General features: G+C 43.5%; 1 protein-coding gene across 4 annotated transcripts in view; it reads left to right on the top strand.

Moving 5' to 3' along the window:
* The window catches only part of ABCA1 (ATP binding cassette subfamily A member 1), a 98,045-nt gene that overhangs the window by 32,542 nt on the left and 46,434 nt on the right, over nt 1-19,069 (top strand). For all 4 annotated transcript variants that reach the window (XM_065656707.1, XM_065656705.1, XM_065656706.1 and 1 more), the window contains exons 6-7: nt 14,226-14,347; nt 18,177-18,368. In XM_065656707.1, the coding sequence (XP_065512779.1) occupies nt 14,226-14,347; nt 18,177-18,368 (314 nt within the window). The remainder of the gene's footprint in view (nt 1-14,225; nt 14,348-18,176; nt 18,369-19,069) is intronic.

Below are 19,069 nucleotides of genomic sequence, written 5' to 3'. Positions count from 1 at the left end.
GCTTAGAGCCTTGTCCAGCCTGGCCTTGAATGTTCCCAGGGACAGGGTGTCTACCACCTCTCTGGGCAACCTGTGCCAGTGTTTCACCACCATCACTGTAAATAAATTTCTTCCTCATGTCTAACCTGAATCTCCTTTCCTTTAGTTTAAAACCATTGCCCCTTTTCCTGTCTGTCCTAGAGGCCCCTTTTAAGTACTGAAAGGCCGCTTTGAGGTCTCCCCAGAGCCTTCTCTTCTCCAGGCTGAACAACCCCAACTCTTTCAGCCTGTCCTCACAGGGGGGCTGTTCCTCTGATCATCTTGGTGGCCTCCTCTGTCTCCTCTCCATCAGGTCCCTGTCTTTCCTGTACTGAGGGCTCCAGAGCTGGACACAGGACTCCAGGTGGGGTCTCAGCAGAGCAGAGGGACAGAATCACCTCCTGCGACCAGCTGGCCACGCTGCTTTTGATGCAGCTCAGGGCATGATTGGCTTTCTGGGCTGTGAGTGGATGTTGCTGGCTTATGTCCAGCTTTTCATACACCGATACTCTCAAGTCTCTCTTTGCAGGGCTGCTCTCAAGCCCTTCATCCCCCAGCCTGTATTGATACCAGGAGTTGCCCCCACCCAGGTGTAGGACCTTGCACTTGTCCTTGTTGAACCTCATGAGGTTTGCATGAGCTCGCTTCTTGAGCTTGTTCAGGTCCCTCTGGACAGATAAAGGATGATAGAGGGCTTGGGCTGAAGAGCAGATTGGGGAGAGGCTTTCTAGTGGCACGTGTCCTGCTGTATGATAATCAGGATGCTCAAGGAAACATCTGCTAAATAATGTTAAGGTCATAGGTAACTCCCTCCTCAGTGTCTTCTCCCTAAGAAAAATGGCCCCACACCCTCAAGCTAAACATTGTGATTCATTCTTAAACCTGCCTACCTCTCCCTAATTAAGCTGGTTTCCTCCCTGACTTTTCTTGGATCCTAGCACAAACCAGACAGGCTGGAATAAGGACCAACAAACCATCTGTCCAGGTCAACTTCACCTCTGGAAACACCAGCAGACACTAACTCTGTCAGGGCAGCACTCTTGCCATTGCACAGATGCACATAAATACACAATTGGATTCTCTGATACTGTACTCCATAGTGATGAGCAGATCCTTGCCTTTCCTTTAGGCTGGGGAAAATGTTGCCAAAAACACTGCCCTGTGGTATTTTTCCAGAGATCTTGGCTCACAGGGTGGATGGGAAGGCAGCTTTACCATAGCGTTTTCAGTAGGAATTAATTTTGTATTAGCCCTCAGCAGAACTCATCAGGGTTCCTGGCTGCTGCTGCTTCCCAGCCCAAAGCATCCAGCCAGGAAGGGGAGCCAGGACTGTGTGGGAACCGGTGTCATTTCTGCTGGTGTTGGATGCAGCACATAGGAGTCGAGCAAGTGGAAAAAACAGCCAATACTGGGTACTTGGGTTACACAGAGGGTTTTGTAGTTTGCCGTGTTGATCAGGCAATTAAAGAGATTTAGATACACATGGCAGTTTTCGCACTTTTGCCTTTTTCTTTAAATCACTGGGTCACTGAGCAGGCACAGACTTGAGTGGGGTTTTTTGTTTGGTTGTTTTTTTGTGGTTTTTGTGTTGTTTTTTGTTTTTGTAGGGTATTTTGTTAAGTGAAGGGAAGTTGTGCAGGCAACAGCAGATCTTCTAGAGAAACCTCTCCAAAACATTATTGGAAAGCCACTTCTAATTCCCTTACTACGGTTAGTGGACAAAGTCCTTGCGCGAATCCAATGGATCTGTTATTTTTTCTGTCCTAAGCTGAAACTGGGGTGCTGACAGTTAAGAGACCTGCAAAGGCAGGGAAGACTTCTTATGGCAGTGTGGGTCCCATGTTGTGTGTTGGGCAGTTAGCTGTGCCGCTCTTATTAGTGAGGTGGCATGATATTTGCTGAATTACACATTTGCACAGTTGCCACTTTCAGTAGTCTGCTTCTGCCTTCCTTAATACTTTGAAGCCAAAGATGAGATTAAAGTAATAAAATGATATTGATAGAGATTTAGGCTCCAAGGTCTTCTGTGGCATTAAATTTATTACCAGGAGATTCATACCTTTTCCTCATGAACTTTCAGAGGTTTCGTTGTCTAAAACAGCATTCTTATTACATGGCTTTGCTTAGAGGTTGAGATGGCTATAAGCAGGTACAGCATAATGCACATTGCTGACTTCTGATTCTGCAGAACTGGGATCTGGTGCCTGATTTGGGTCTGAACTTCCTTCTGCTGAGATGCTTTTGAAGTGGGAGGTTTAGAATTATGCCAACTTGGATTACAGATAGGTGTGTATGGATGTGGATTTGTATGGATGTTGAAGACCTTTGAAAGTAGGATTGAAAAAAACTTATGCAGTGTTACATTAAATCTGGCCTTGCTGTAGTGTCTGCACTATACCAGGTGACAGGAGGTTGAGAAAATAATTTCTGAGAATCCTATCACAGAAGACTGTGAACACTGTTAAAAAACACGCAAGGAAAATAACAAGCATATCAGCATTGGTTTGTAGTGTCAATTTGGTTCTTTTAAGACCAGCTAACCTGATGGTGCCAGCTAATTGTTTCACTGCACATGGGGAAGCCAACAGTGCCCATATCTACAATTAGCAATACAGCTATTGCAACAGATACCAAATTACTCTACCTTAAATGCACCATCTTTATCTTGCTGTTAACTTGTCTAGATAAAGACACAATGATAAAGAAAACAAGAATTGCTTAGTGTGCTTGTCACAGTGTAAGTAATACCGGCGTGTGCTGCAGAAGCAGGACAGTGTTAAAAAGTTCTGGGTGCTTGCTCAAGTCTCCTAAAACTTTTCAGCCTCGTCTGTCAACACTGTCTTTTATTTTGAGCCAGCAAATAAAACTGAGTGTGTGAAGTAAACAATTAAACCTTTCACACTCTCCTATTGTCTCCCTCTTTTTGTATGCAACCTTATCAGTATAGCTTGCTAATACCAGCGTTATGTTGCCAAAAACTTACACTCAGCATTAACTTCAATTTGCATTTATTTTCTATGTTTTCTACTCTTGACACAATTTGTTGATATGTTCTAAGTGACGTTGATCTTAGGATCTCAATAAATTGCCTGATTTGTGGAAGACTGCATTTGGTTTATTTAAGCTACAGGCTGAGCTTAGTTGAGAGAGTGAGACAGACTTTTCATATTGAGCTTGATGTTAGTAGTCCCCTAGGAAATTTGTACCACTGTCATCTTGTGAAAAGTTCAGCTTTCTCGGGGGATTTCCATGGGGCTGAGCTCTCACAAGAGTGGTGGTTATGAAATTAGCACAGTTGGAAAAAGCCCTGTCCAGTTCTATATCTGACCTGGTACTGAGGCCAGAGTGTCTATTTTGGATCTGACCTGCTGCATCTCTCAAGGTAATATTCAGCTTTGGAGCCTTCTGTAGTAATAATACATTGTATCTTCATTCACTTATTACTTAATTTTTACAGTGTTCCTGTGAGCTAAATAAGCAGCTGCAAAGGAACTGGAGCCCTCATTCTGAAACATAGTAGGATGTGGCAGTTTTCAGTGTAGTGAAGATGTAATAAAAGGTGATGGCTTTGAAATATTGTTCATGTTGAATCAAAGTTCATTTTTACCCAGGCAAGAGAAGAGAGCACCACTTGACTGAGCTTTTTGAAAATCCATGAAAGTTCAATTTTTGTAGGCAGCCTTTTTCATGGGAAACAGATGCTGTTCTATTTAAGGATTTTTGGTTGTAAAGTAAGTGAGTGTTAATGCTAGGATTCTGGCTAAAATCAAACAATGTGTTCTACCACTTGTTGCTATATTTCTTTGCAACTTCAACAAACTGCAGTATTCTTCACTTCCAACCCTAGGCTTGGTTTTGGTGTTGCTGTGTTTTATCAGTGGTGTGATTGCTCCTTGTGTGGTTGTGTCTTGTTTGAAATGCAGTTTTAGTTCAGGTTACAGGTTTTCTGATTGCATCATTCTTTGCATATGTTTTGTTTCTGGAAAATTCTGGAAAAATCCTTTGAAATTAAATGCAAAAGCTGTAGCATTAAAAAAAATACACGTATTTTTATGTATTAACTAAGTGTTAATTATTAACTGAGTTTGTTAAAACTACATATTGCTTATGCCTGTGTGGTGTGAAATCCTCAGCTGATAAAAAATCGGTGTAGCACTGAAAATTTAGTGGAATGTAGCTAATCTATTAGCTGAAGATCATGCCCTAGCTTTTTTTTATGCTGACCTGGCAGCACTAGGCTGTATGTGGAGGAGATTCAGGCTGATTTGCAACACACATCCTCTGTAAGTAGCCAAAGTCTTCTTCCCCTTCTAATTCAATTTTAGTTTTAAGTATGGTGCAACAAAAGATTAATAATCTTTAATAAAATAATTAAAAAGAGATTTTAAATAAAGACCCTTTCCTGTGGGTTTTGGTTTGGTGTTTTGGTTATGTGTTGGGTTTTGGGTGTGTAGGTTTTTTTGTGCATGTTTTTTTTGATGGTAGGTTGAGAGGATGGGTTTGTGTGGTTTTGTTGTGTGTGTGTGAGGGGATGTTTGTTGTAGTTGTTTTTGTTTTGTGTTGCATCCCTGAACCTTTCTGTTCTTCTAAACATATATCTTTAGAGGCAAATCCTACTGGAGTTAGTCCTTTGCATTTTTGGTTGACACTGGCAGAAGATTTGCATGATTACAGCCAGCCAGAACTTAAGCATAAACTGTTACATCTCAGGAGGTCCTTTCCTTGTAGTTCTCCATCTGTTTTAGCAAGTGCAGCTGAAACATAACTGGACCATATCTGAGGCTGACTGATCATACATACATGCCAGAAGGGGATTTACTGATGGAACAAAGACGGCTTACTGCAAAAAGAGCAATATCTCAAGTCTCAGTGCTTGTTCCGACTTAATGCCAACCAGCTGCTTAGGAAAGCAGCAACTGTTGTCCACCCAACAAAATGCTGCTTCAGAACAGTTGAAAAAAGTGCTTTTTCACTTGAGACAAGATGCAGACATGAAAGTGCATTGTCCCAACAACTTTCCTCATAGCAAAGGCACAGCTATGTGATCACATGGTCAGCAGCTATCAGATACTCGGCTTTGTTCACATACTTGCCCGCTGCCCAACAGGTGGGGAAAAGTGTGCTGTAAAGCCAGAGAAGTCCAGACAGTGGAGCAGCCCTTCAAGACCACAAGTGTCTTCACCTACCTGGTCCCTTTCCTTCCATGTAATCCCTTGCTACCGCCTGAAGAGAATGCAAAGAATTTTACCGGTGCATCCGTATAAATAATGCAGTAGACCTCCCCAGCACTACCGACTCAATTTTCTTCAGGTTAACTGCACTGCTTTGGGACTCTGGTACACAGGACCAGGTTCCAAAAGCAACAAGAGGTACTGCTCTTTTTTGTGTCTACTAGTAATGTTCCTGTCCTCCATGTAAAACACAGTGGACACTGATATTGGTGCAGGTACTTGAAGGTGTATTTTCAGCCAGCGAGTTATGTCAGTACTGAAAAGGAGGAATGGTTAGTATATTGACAGTCCAAAAGAACACCGACCTGAAGGATGAGCTCCTCACACTATCAAGGCAGGGTCGGGTCTGCTGGGAGCATCCCAATGTGAACAGTAAAGTGTCGCACTTAGGATGCAAGAGGCATGATCTCTAGCCAAGACTTTATGTGAATTTGGGCAGTCCATATCTACTAAGTGTCTGCTTTTCAGTCCTTCCCAAAGATTGATAAAATTCTTTAACTATTTTGGAGTGCTGTTGCTCAACAGCCTGATCTGGACTAGTGAAGGGGCTGAGTGGTTGCAGAGGTTTCCCTAAAGTAGGCAGAGAAAACTTAATTTCTTGTTTTAGTGCTGAAGCTTGATTTCCCTTTGGACTTGAGTCTCAAAAGCAAAACTAAATTAATGTCCATAAGGATAACTTTCCAATGACTGACTAAATTGAAACATAGGGAGCAATCACAGGAGGCTGAAATAATTTAGGTGTAGATATGTTTCAGTGTAAGTATGTGGTGTTTCTGTTTAAACTAATTGGACTATAATGATTGGCTTGTCCTCGTTCATCTTTAGCAGTATTTACTATCTCTTGGATTGGTTTGACCCTTAGTTCTGGAGATGTCTTCTGCTGTTGTTTGCTAGATGAGAGGCATTAGGACTTGGCACTAAATCCAGAAGTGACAGATCTTCATGAACATAGGGTAAGCGAGAGCCACTATGATCTGCTGACTGCAGACTTGATATCATGTTAAATTTTAAAAGAAGTCAGGTGTGAGTCAAGTTCCCTGAATCTGTGATGAGTGAGAGGAAGGGAGCCACGGCAGGGTGAGGCTACACACCCAAGGGAGGGTGGCTTTTTCTCTTCTCATCAGCATTTCTGTGCAAGGCAAAACAGGACAGTCAGGGTGCTTTGATCCTGGACAGCTCTACCTGCCATTTTTCTTGAGCTTCATCACTACATGCCAGTTTCATGGGCGAAGCCTTTCAGACTGGACAGCTAGTGCTGTGATAAGTTTCAAGTAGCATGATTCTGCTGGGTGGTTCTGCCTGCTTGTTTTGGGACTTAGAAATGGTTCTGATATGGGTGTCTTCTGTTTGCATTTGAACAGCAGTCTCCCAGACACATACTCATGTACGCAACTAATGAAAACCCTTCTCTTGTTAGTTAAGTCATTTTATTGAAATATTGAGTCCTGCTTTTTTCTGTGACTTGAATTTCCCCTGAATTTAAGGTCACTTGCTCAAGTACAAGGAGTTCTGTTTGGGGTCCTCCTTGGTCACAGCTCGTACTTCCAACTTCTGTTTGGCTCCATGCTTTTTAATGGTATAATGTCATTCCTTGTATGCTAACACCAGTGTTTGGCAGTAGAATAGTGGTATGTGGCTGGATGTGACCATGGTTTGTTTCCAGTCTCTATATTGATTTTTTTAAAATGTATTTTACTGTGTTTGAGATGATGTTTTGAAATATCTAAAATCTGCTGGTTCACCAGGGCATAATGTTCCTAGTGCAGTCAAAACCCAATCTTAACAGCAAACCCTTACCTGGATTTGACCTTTAGAGATTTTCTCCATAGTCTGTACCAGCTCCGAAAGTGTTCTATGTACCACTCCTGAAAATAATTTTGTTGCAATAATGAAGTACTGTATGTGGTCAGATCTGAGGTCTAGCTCTGCGGCTGACAAAACAATTCGAGGCTAAGACATTTGTCATTTGGATTTTGTGAAAATTAGCAGAATTTCCAACCAGCTATAACTGCCATGTGATTTGGACCTCTGCTTGGGATTTGCTTCTTAAAGCAGTATAGTGAAGATACTTAGGATATTTCCTTGAAGCCTACTTCATTTTTCGCACTGTTAGAAGCCTGAATAAATTTTTATATGTTTTTCATAGGCAAGCTGTATTTCAGAGTGGGCTGTGCCGATAGCAGATTTGGCCTTTCAGCAGGAGAAGACAGGAGAATATCTCTTCTGCATTGTTACACAGGGCCTATGGAGATGGTTTGGTGCATCTCTTCCTAGACAGAAGCTCTGCAGGCTGTATTTACTCACAGGTTTGCTGATGACCAGCCTGTGGCTTTTGCTTCTGTGCCTTGTGTCTTTGTTTTCTCATATAGACTTTTTCTGTTGTTGCGTGTGTCATACAGGAGGGGGGACTGATGGCATTTGAGACTTAAAGTACTACCCAAAAAGGGGTATGAGCCTTGTGTTTGCTGCTGAGTTCCCATGCAGTTTGGAGGTGGGATCTCAGCTGTCTTAAATGGGCTCTGAATCCTTGAAGCCAACATACCCTCAGTGAAGGCTGACCAAGAACTGGTTGGTCTCTTGTGTATATACCAGTACATGGTGTCAGCTGTGCTTTCTGCTGGAGGGATTGTGCTGGCTGCTATTTTTAAAGCTCTTTTAAGCAAAAATTGTGACTTGTAGAGGAATAGAGATGGTCCCAATGTCTGCATCCCAAGATGAGAGGGGAGGCATGGGCCTGTTGCACAACATTTTTGTTTCTCTCAGGAGAGATCCTAGCTGCTGGAGATGGGTGGCAGGCAGCCTCCTCCTACTCATATCACCATTTAACGTGGCAAATACATGAAAACGATGGATTCTGGTTAAGTGGGTGTTCACTCACTTGGTATTATCTAAGGCCTGCAGCAGCAGCACTGTTACACGTCTGATGGACACAAAGCAGAGAGCTGTAGCCTACCATAAAAACAGTCAAGCCATGGCTGCAAAAGGAACATAATTTTGATTGCAAGCAAATCAGGCAAATTGTATTTTCACACTAGCCAGTCCTGCAAACAGGCCTGCAGAGCTGCTTGATTTCTTGTCAGCAAATCAGGGTATGTCTGTCCAGCGTGTTTGGAGGACAGTTTTAGCTGCTGCCAGTATCTGTAGGGATGCAGGCAGCTCTGAGAGCTATTTCCAACACACAGGGGGAAAAGTGCCTTATAGAAAAAGGAAAAATAAAACAGTGATTGCTTTAAAAAAAAACAACCTCAAAAAATGTTGGTTTGCTTTCTGGATGTGTTGTCCAAAGTTACGAATATAATGAAGGCAGATGAAAATTTGCCGTCTTGCCAAGCCCAGCACTGGCCCATCTAAAAGGTTTGGTTTTCACATTGTAGATTGGGGTCACTGGCTCAGTAGGGTACAATGCTGTAACAGGCTTCAGCATCAACAGCATCAGGAGATTGCTGTTTCCCCAAATGATGGTCAATTCACAAACTGTTCAGTCTTCGATTCCCCTGTTGAACTTGTTTGAAAGCACATTTTCACTTTTATGGGGAGTAGCTTCAGACACCTTTTGTCTATAAATCACAATGATGGGTAGTGACTGTGAAAATCAGTTGAAATGTTCAAGTGCACCTATCATGCATTCCTGAGGAATACTTCCGAGATACTTCATTGAAAAATTAATACAAGATTCCAATGTATGAGTTAATTCTGCAGCAGCACTTAGTTTGCCTGTCCTGGTCCTCTCACCGTGTGTTTGCTGAAAGCTAAGGCAAGTTTCTAGCCAGTGCGCTTGTAGTGATGATCTGTGCTACCAGTAAATGCTTTCAGCTGCTGGAGCTGAATCTCTAGCACTTGGTCTCAGCCGCAGCACCTTACTTGTGTCTTGCAAGAACTCCTCCTGTTGCTGGGAGAATGAGTGGTAACCAGGCGATGCCCAGGGTGAAGCACGTTTGTGTGACTGGGGAGCCTCACAACCTTGTCTTCTCGTTGTGCCGGGGTGGTGTGGGGCAGTGTGGCACAGGGTTGGCAGGCAGCTGTGCAGTTGGGCTGCTGCGGGTGTTTGAGGTACAGCCCTCGTGTGAGAGCTCTGCGGAAGAGCCTCGCACATGCCTCCCAGACTGTAGAAGTGGAGTATTACCCTCGGAGCCATGAGTCTGAAAAAATCTGTGCAGGGAGAAGAAAATGTCTTTTATGCTCACTTGCCACTGCTCCTTGCTTTTCTCCTTCTGTTAACTGGTGTAGACAGGTGCCTCTGACTGTACTGTGCTGGGAAACCACTCTTCTTTCTTGTCTCATTCAGGCACTTGTGGAAATCTGCTGACTCTGAAGACTGTGCTTGAAATACCACTTGCATGCCTTTTATTTTTAGAAGGCAGTGTTCAGGATATGAAAACTGGAGCTACAATCTCCATGAAGTTTTGTTTTTCTACCCTATTGTTTAATTTTAAGACACCGCACCATTAAGTTTCTGGAGGAAGGTATGAGCCCTCTGTGCTTCCAAGCAAAGCAAGAAGGAATGGGGGAGAATTTTGAGAAGAATAGTCTTGCTCTGTAACCTGTCCTCAGAGGCTTTTTTGTCCCATTTGTTCATAGATCTTTCCAGTATTGCTGGAAATGGTCACTCCTTACTGTGGGACCTGTCATGGTAATACTTGCAGTAAGACCAGCAAGTCAAAACTGTTTCTTGGCTGTGGTTTCGCTTGTTCTTTGCTTTATTGAGCCACCTTTTGACCTTATGAAGGTAACTAGGGATATGTTTCTAGAATGAGGACACTAAAAACCCCTGGCTGTAGAGAATGTTTGAACCATGGACACTCTTCATCACACAGTGCTTCTGTTCTAACCTGCATGGAATGGGGACCTCACATAGCACCAGCTTGCTATTTTTCATAATGAGCATTTTTTTGTTTGCTGTTCAATTTAACCAATAATGTAGAAAGTGCCGATGTTCTGGTTTTCTTTGCTAATTGATGTAGATGTGTTGAGCTACTTGAGTAATTGTTGGGTTTTTTTCAATTGTCACGATGGTTTGATTCTCAAGCAAGGAATCACTGGCCTAGCTCTGTGCTCAGGCATGAAGGTGCTGGAGAAGGTTGAGCTGTCTGAAAAATTTAAATTTTACAAAGATTTAAGGCAGTGTGTCAGTCCTCTAGGAGATGCTCTGCAATCTGAAAATCATGAGCTTCTGGTTTCCATGCCTAGAATTCAGCCTCCAAGGTCAGTTTGAACTGTGTGGAAATGAAGGACAGCTTTGCCTTTCGTGAAGTTGGTATCTGTGAAATGCCACCATGTGCATCCTGACCTGTGACTTCAGAGAGGAAGGATGTTTTTGTGGTTAAGGCACAAGACCTCCAGCTCTGGGGGTTCTTGATTCTGCTGGAGGCTTCCTTAAGTGACTGTAGGGAGGACCTTTCTCCCTGCCCCAGGTGGGAAATAGACTTCTCCTGTTTGTTTCATGTGGATGGGGACTGATTCCTGCTTTGTTGCCATACAGTGCCTGAGCTGGAGCCGAGCAGAATAAAAGCACTTCAGCCCCACTGGGCCTGCTATCATTGGGGGCTATTTGCACGGTTTCTAAGGAAAGTCTCTGTTTTCTGCTGTTGTTCCCTCAGGTTCAGGACTGAAACTGTAGAAGTAGTCTACCATGAGGACAAGCTACCTCAGAATTTCTTCTGCAGGTGTTCATCCTACCACTGAGTCAGTGAGATGGTTCACAACAGATCTGGCTGTCATTGACTGTAGCTGCTCTGTGTGACCTTAGGTTCATCTCCACATTTGTGCTTGGGGCTTGTCTTGATTGCTGGGACCTGAGGTTTCACTCAGAAGGCAGTAGCCTGTGGTGGTGAGGGGAGCCAGTGGGACTATGGGTCCTCTGGTTTTCTGTTGAAGGTGGAGAGAGGGAAGGAGAGGCTGTGCACCCACATCAGCGAAATATGTGGAGAGACTTCTCTCTGTGTTGTCTGGGCACTGCAGCTGCATTGCTCTGTGCCAGCCTGCTTGCAATAGCTGACTGTATCAATGCTCTTGGTCAGTCTCAAGTGTGAGAGAAGATGCATGAGTTAAATCTTGTTTGAGCTGACATATTTTGCCTCATGTTTTTTGAGTAACTTGATAGCATGTCTGAGCTTTTATGGCAAGAAAATACTGCAGTAGTAGGCCTCTGGTTGTAAAATGTGTTCTTCTACTCTAAGTATTTGCATTATTAGGTAAGCTTGGTATTAACCTTCAAAAGACTAGCCTGTTTCTTTTGTTTTCTATTTTTGGAGGAGCTCTTTTGACTAATGCTGTTGTATTTCCTTAGACCCTAGTGGGCAGTCAGTCTTGGAGGAAAATGGCTATTTTCAGGAGGAAACCTATAACTCTTGTCTTTTTGAAGTATCCATAGCAGGAATTTAGACTGATTGCAGTGTTCAGTGCTTTTCTGTGGTTTCATGTGCAAGTCATTATGTATGCCTCCATGATTGAGGGAGATTGCATAAGACACTGAGCTACAAGTGCTAGAAGTAGGACCAGATGGGGTGGGGGAGAAAATGCATGGTAAGAAAGGCTGGCTGTTTGCTTAGGGCGCTGCAGCAGGACCATGGTGTTGGGATTCAGTCCCTTGGTCTCACAGAGCTTCCGTGTGTGGTCTTAGTCAGACGAGGGTTAGGAGCAGTGAGCACGGGCTCATGACTACCTGGCTGGAAGCCAAGCATTGTCCTGCAAACAGTTTTGGTAACTTTACATTCTGTTCCCTTTGTGTTTTCCTCCAAATGATGATGAAAACTCCTTCAGACATTTGTAGGAGTTGCCTTGGAAGGCAGTTTTGATTTTCAGCAAATTCTACTGCTGAGCAAGCCTGCAAATGCTCAGTGTGACAAAAAGGCTGGGGAGAAATGCCCTGTTAATGCTGGGCTGGTTAATTACAGCTGTGGAAGATGTCAGGCTCTTTGTTACTCCCCATCATGATTATGGTCAGGCCAGCAGGAGTCCCAGTGTAGTTCAGGTTGCTTTCCTGTGATTATCTATAAAATATGTCCCCAACCAAGAAAATCCTGCTTCTATATGACCAAAAAACCCCAAACCAAACCCATAAACAAAAAAAGCCTAAGGAAACCCAAAAGCAAAACAACAATGAGGAAACAGAAAAGTAGAATTATTGCTTGGTTACTTTTTCTTAAAAGGTGTGTGGCCCTTTAAGAGGAGCTTGAAAAATATTTTAAGTAGGGACAGATTAAATGCAAAAGCTTGCAAACATCTAACCTTTGCATGCCATTGTGCCTTCAGCTAACTACCCTTGTCCATCTGAGTTTCCAAACTGTTGATGATCTCATAAAAAAATATACAAACTGCAGAAGTGTTTAGAGACTTCAGCACATTTAGGAAGTAACCAAGGAATCAGGGTGGGGGGAATTTTTCCTTCAGTTGCAGTGAAGCAGGGTGCCTCTACTGAAAGGAAAAGGACTCTTTAATGTTATTGCAGGAGCCAGCTGTTTTTGCAGCCTTTTTCTGGGCTGAGAAAGCGGATGGATGGTGGTTGATTTTGGCGATGGGGTGCAGTGGGTCATTTGCACCATGTGATCGGAACCAGTATATTGCTGAGTGGTCCTGCTAGGGAGGGAGAGAGGAGGGCAAGGGAGAAACCTTCATCCCAAAGTAACCTCTGCGTCGCCTCAGCAGAGGCGGATGATGTACTTTTTTTTTGTGTGGAACAAAAAGGCAGCAGGGAATTTGTAACTGGATATGTAGCTGAGGGAGCAATGACCGTCAGTAACCTCGTGCGCTCGGTGCGGCAGGAGCAGAGCGCGTGGCTTCCTCCCCTCCCGCCACGCTACCCAGTGCAGCCGTGGCAAGCAGAAGTGGCACTGGGACCACCAGCAAGCCCAGCATGCTTTTTCCTGACAGTGTCACCTGCCGAGTTAAGTAAAAAAACGTGGAAGAGGAGGAAAAAAAAAGTGTTCTGTTACAGCTGTTCCTGTAGGAGGAGGAAGGTACAAACTCTTGAGGCTCCTGTGTGTTACTTTCACCTTAGAGCTTGTTCTTTTCCTCCGCTTGCCATTGGCTGCAGCATCTTCTCTTCCCAGAGTAGAAAAAGCAGTGTGACACCTAGCTGGTTGATTTGGCTTAGCCTGGAAATCTTCGCTCTGGTAAATCCCATGAGACTTGCTCTCTCAGCTCTTCCTGCCATAGCTGGTTTCCTCATCACTGCTTATTTAAGCATAGTAAAGGCAGATTTGTTCTCTGTCTTAACCAAAAAAAAAAAGTGGGGGTCAGTTGCTTAAGCTCCAAGTTTGTGAAGTTTAATGGTGTGCGTGAGATTATAATTTCCAGATGGTTCTCCTCTGCTGTGACGGAGATAAAATTTTGTTTTAAAGCCGAAAGCTGAAACACCAACGACTTCAGAAGGTGAAGCTTTTTGGAAAGAAAACTGAGTTAAAAAGCATTTGCAGAAGTTTTGCAGAGTGTTAAAATTGCTTCCTATGGTAGATCTGCATGCGATTCTGTATTACATCTGTGTGTCTGCATATGTCATGTTTCAAAATTTATGGTAGAATACATTTACTATGAACTTCATTAAATACAGCCTAGTAAATCCCTCAGTGGTCCATGCACCAGCTCCGTCCTGTGTTCGGTAACAGCACAGGGATTAAATGAAGCTGAATCTTTGTGCAAGGCTAATGCTGGAGTAGGTTCCAGCCCAGATCAGGGGAGCAGCTTGGTTTGCCTTGCTGCTTCTGTGTATATATGTGCAAATTGAGCTGAAGTAATGATGTTAATGGGAGTTGTTTTTTAAAAGTTATTTATTTTTGAGATCAAGACATCACAGATTGCTATCTATGAAAGTTGCCAAGTCTCAGAGCACTTTGCCAGCAGCTCCTCTTTTCCCTTTGTGTCACGATTTGTGTGATTCCCTCTCCTTTGTCAGCTTTGTTTTTCCTGTTCAGAGCTCTCACATGAGTTTCCCTTTGGCTTAGCCCTGACCATAATGTTGCTTGTTTTGTCACTTTCTAGACTTGAAACTTCGGGATTTCCTGGTTGACAATGAGACGTTCTCAGACTTCCTCCATCATAATGTGTCCATGCCATCATCTGCAGTAGAGGAGCTACTGGCTGCAGAAGTCAATTTCCAGCAGGTAAAGAGCACTTTCAGCCACTAACATAATGCTTGTCTATTGTTTGTTAACCATACTGCCAAGAGCCACAGTGCAGGACCCTTCTGTGCTAGGTGTTATACAAACACAGAAGAAAACTTAATCTCTGCTTCTCTCTTCCCTCTTGCCCTCAATTTAATGTTTCATTTGGTTGTAAGCTGTAAAAAGATGCTGAGGCCCACAGGCAAATGTGTTGATCTGCATAAGAAAATAGCCTAGTACCCCTCAGGCTACATTGAATTTCTTTCCCGTTGTTTGGTGCATTATTTGTTTGCTTGTTTTTTTCTTGTTCCCACGCAAAACATTAGCTAAGTTGCTAGTACCGCTTGAACTATTTTACTTTGATTAGTAGAAAAAAATCGTTGGTTGGTTGATCACTCAGCATGGACTCGAGCAGGATTTCTGTCTGTTGCTCTGCCTTAGATCCCTGTGCCACAGAAAGAGGCATGCTTTTTGTTTTGTGGCCAATTCCTCAAGACAGTGAACTTGTATATTACATAGTTCCAGAGAATCCTGATCTCACATGAAACTCCTGAGTGCTCCCATGATTGCTTTCATAAACACAGGCAGTGGTGACAGTGGGCTGGAGCCCCTGTCTTAGGATTGCTGTCTTCCATAGTCAAGCTCAGAACATGTTTTTGCACAAGTTCATGTAGGTGACTTCAGTTGTTCTTCCCTTACCCACCAACACTGTAACCCCACTGTAGAAGGCCACCAAACTTGTCAGATACAATTTGCCCTTAGTGAAGCCATCCTGGCTGTCACAAATCACCTCCTTATTTTCCATGTGCCTTAGCATAATTTCCAGGAGGATATGCTCCATGATCTTGCTAGGCACAGGAATGAGACTGACTGGCCTTGTAGTTCCCTGGCTCTTCCTTTTTCTCCATTTAAAAAATGAGGGTTATGTTTCGCCTTTTCCAGTTACTGGGAACTTTACCGAACTGCCACGACTTATCAAATATGATGGATAGCGGCTTAGCAACTTGTTCCACCAGTTCCTGCAGAACCTATGGATGCATCTCATCAGGTCCCATGGACTTGTGCACCTTCAGGTTTCTTAGGTGGTCTTGAACCTGATCTTCTCCTACAGTGGTTGGTTCTTCGTTCTCTTAGTCTTACAAGTTAAGGATATGTTCTATTAAAAGAAGGAAAGTGGAAAAAAATTCTTACCCATTTTAGACCATAGGTTTTGCTTTACTTGAAACTAATTTGCCTGAAATTCATGCTAGTTTGAAAAAGAATTGTGCTACAGATGGTTCTGTGAGGATAACCAGAAGGCTTCAGCAACAACAAAATCAATCCTCCTAAGCTGATGGAAAGGTAGAAAGATTTTCAAAGAGGCAAAAAAGCTAGTTCTGGCCTTGCATTATGTGAGTGCTATGTTATATAGGTTGTATATGGCAAAGCTAATGGAAGGAGAAGAGCTTAGCTTTTATCTACATAATGTATCTGAAGGGTGATGGAGGGGTTATCAGTTGGCTGGTTCTTGCTTGAATGCTTTAAGCTCTATTCTTGTTTATGGAATTCTTATGCTGATTCTGCCAGGACACTGGGAGTGATGTTGTTTACTCTTAACAGTGGTTTGTGCTTTTTGAGATGGCAGGAAGAGCTAAGCAACATGGCAGTAAGCTGCAGAGGAGGGCCAGTGGCCCACCACATCTTTCTTTGAGCACTTTTCTGATACGGATAGTAACTGAGAGGCAGAGGTCTCTCTTCCTGCAGGATGACTTTATCTGACTCACAAAATGAACCTCTTTGATTTTGCTGGAGATTTGGGGTGGAGATCTGACCTTGATACTGGCTGCATAGTGGCTGCAGTGTTAATAGTCAATAGCTGTGTAGTCTCTGTATGAGTGGGTCACAGCTTCATTCACAAGGTCGTACAGAAGGGCCTGTTCAGAGTATGCAAACCTCTCACAGCACATACAGCCTTCTCCTGCAGTCTGTTAGTGTCCTGTGGTTGTTCAACAAGCCCAGAAGTTAAAATTTGCAAGCTAGGAACTGAAATCACCAAGGACATGGAAATGTTCATTGCTGTTGGTGTGGTGACAGTACTGCAACATGCTGAGCAGAGTTGTGTATCCAGCACACAGAATACAGCCCAAATACATACAAATGGCCAAAGCCTTGCTTTGATGGGCTTGTTGCTTCCTGGGGCAGATTGTCTCAATCTTGTGTTTCTCTTATAGTGGCAGGTGTGCCCCGAAGTGTGTGGGGTTTGGGAGGAGCCTGGATCAGCAGTGGCAAGCAGCCCACTCTCTAGTATGCTGTTGTTGTCCAGGTGTGGGCAAACAGCTGTAATGTGGCTTGTAGGGCAAGAGTGGGTCCCATCCCCGTGAAGAGCTGAGGTCCTGGGCCAGGGCTGCAGCGTGATTTGTTGAGTGGCAGCAATGAGTAAATAGTAATGGCCAGGGTGTATGCTGCCTGGAACACATTTCCATGTTTCATACAGCAGGCAAGTCCCAGAAGAGAATAATGTGACCTGTGAGCACAAAACAGTTACCTGTGACTGCTTTCAGACATGAGCCTGGCATTTTGAAAATCCCACCACCCAAACTTTTTCAAAAGGCCTGCCTTTTTGATGCAAGAGCTATCTGATTTATTCAGCTGAGTGTACAGCGTGGAAACATCCTATTTTTGGCATAAGGATGTAGACTAAAGTTAAAGGTTTGCACAAGTGTTGCATTATAAATCTCTCTCCTGTCCTGCCAGTTCTAGCTACTTGTTTTCTGAACAGAATGCACTTTCCCCTGAGATTTTTGATGCCCTTTTGGTTTTGAAAGATGAGAAAACTTTCAGACTTACTAGCATGATTCAGGAACTGTTAGCTCTTCTGGGGTGTAGATCAATCCTCTTTAGTTGTTACTGGAAGTTGGGCAATGCACACTGGGTATTACAAAATAACAGAAAAAATAAATGTGTAAAGCTGTTGTTACTTTGCATTGTTTCCGCTGTCTAGCCCCAAAGTTCTTTTGGTGGACTCTGGATTTTCCTTGTGTTTAACACCTTCATGAAGCGTGCACCTATTTGACATGTACCTGTTTGTTCAGCAAACCTAAATCCTATAACTGACCTTGTTAAGAGAAACTAGGCTATCAGGTGGTAATTTAGATGGATTTTATGCATTTCTTCAATAAGGCAGTTATTTGTGGATTAGGAAGCATTATTGACAAGCAAACCATCACCTAAAGTAAAATATGCCTGTTAAAGAAGACTCTAGGATCTTCTAATTTGTTGCAGCCAGTGAGAATTTTTTTCACTGATACATTATCTGCCTCAAAACACTGCAAAATGTTTCTCTCAGCAGTTAATAAAGAGATGCTTCAGAGCCAAGGGAGAAGGTGGAGCTGATCCAGGACAGAAAATGTGGCTGACTGTTGTATCTAAGGAGTTTGGGACATAGGTCTTTTGCCCTTCACATACATTTGCAAGACTTGTGTCTGGTCACAAACCTTGTTTTGTCTCTGTGGCTCAGTTCCCAGAAGACCAAAGATTGGGCAATGTGTGCGCCCTTGCTTGGAAGAAAAGGCTGCCATAGAGGACAGCATGACTGCTGGTATGTGCATGTTTGCGGAGAAGTGGAGAGGGACCTGCCTCCTCCAGGACTTTTTGCCCCATGTACTCAGCAGGGAAACATGTTCTTCTTGGAATTGAGTTGTGCATGGGTGAGGGCTGTGCAACCTGTAGAGAAGAATGCCTTCTTATCTCTACCTGGAAATGTTATGAATAGTTAGTGTTGTCTAGGTGATAGCCAGTTTTGTGCTATGAATCTTACATGAAGACTTACATGCTTTCTCCACTTTTCCAGGTCATTGTGTCTGGTTACCGAATGCGACTGCGAGATCTCTGCAATAGCTCAAAACTGTCTGAATTTCTCACAATCCAAAATCAGACGGTGGCTGTAGACTCTGAAGCCTTCATTTGCACTTTGCCAAAGGAAAAGCTCCATGCAGTGGAACAAGCCTTCCATGCTAACCTGAATCCTTTGAAGCCTCTCCAGGTGAGTCCACTGGTCCCACCTATGAGAAGCTAGTGTTGACACAGTGACATTTTCTTGGGTTTTCAGACTAGGAACTTATTCCTGCATTTCAGCAGTGAACTGCTTGCTGGCAGGAAGAAAGACAGTCTTTATCACTGGAGCATGAACAACATTACTTCTTCCTGTCACTCTTCCTGTTGCAGTGTGGTACTTGCAAAGCAAAACATGTGTGGTCTGCAGTTCAGTTTGTCAAGAGCAAAATATTTATGCTGAGTTGTAACAAACAGGCTCTTGGTTGCCCCTGTGGTTTGGTCAGATGTTGTGTCTTGGCTGGAATGATCCCAGAATACAATTTACTTATCTTAGAGTCTGTGCCCTAAGGGTTATGAGAAACAGGGAGTGCAGCAGGGAAATGAGGTGTTGATTTTGTTCAGGAACTTAAAAGTGTGCATTTAATCCTATGAATATGAGCAAGCAGTATACCCAGGTGGCCAAGAAGGCCAACAGCATCTTGGCTTGTATCAGAAGTAGTGTGGCCAGCAGGATGAGGGAAGTGATCGTGCCACTGTACTGGGCACTGGTGAGGCAGCACCTCAAATCTTGTGTTAGGTTTGGGCCCCTCGCTAGAAGAAAGACATTGAGGTGCTGGAGTGAGTTCAGAAAAGGGCAACAACTCTGGTGAAGGTTCTGGAGCACAAGTCTTATGAGGAACAGGTGAACGA

This window comes from Caloenas nicobarica, chromosome Z (genome assembly GCF_036013445.1).
Source record: "Caloenas nicobarica isolate bCalNic1 chromosome Z, bCalNic1.hap1, whole genome shotgun sequence".
NCBI classification, from domain to species: domain Eukaryota; kingdom Metazoa; phylum Chordata; class Aves; order Columbiformes; family Columbidae; genus Caloenas; species Caloenas nicobarica.
This window is presented reverse-complemented; position numbering and strand designations above follow the sequence as displayed.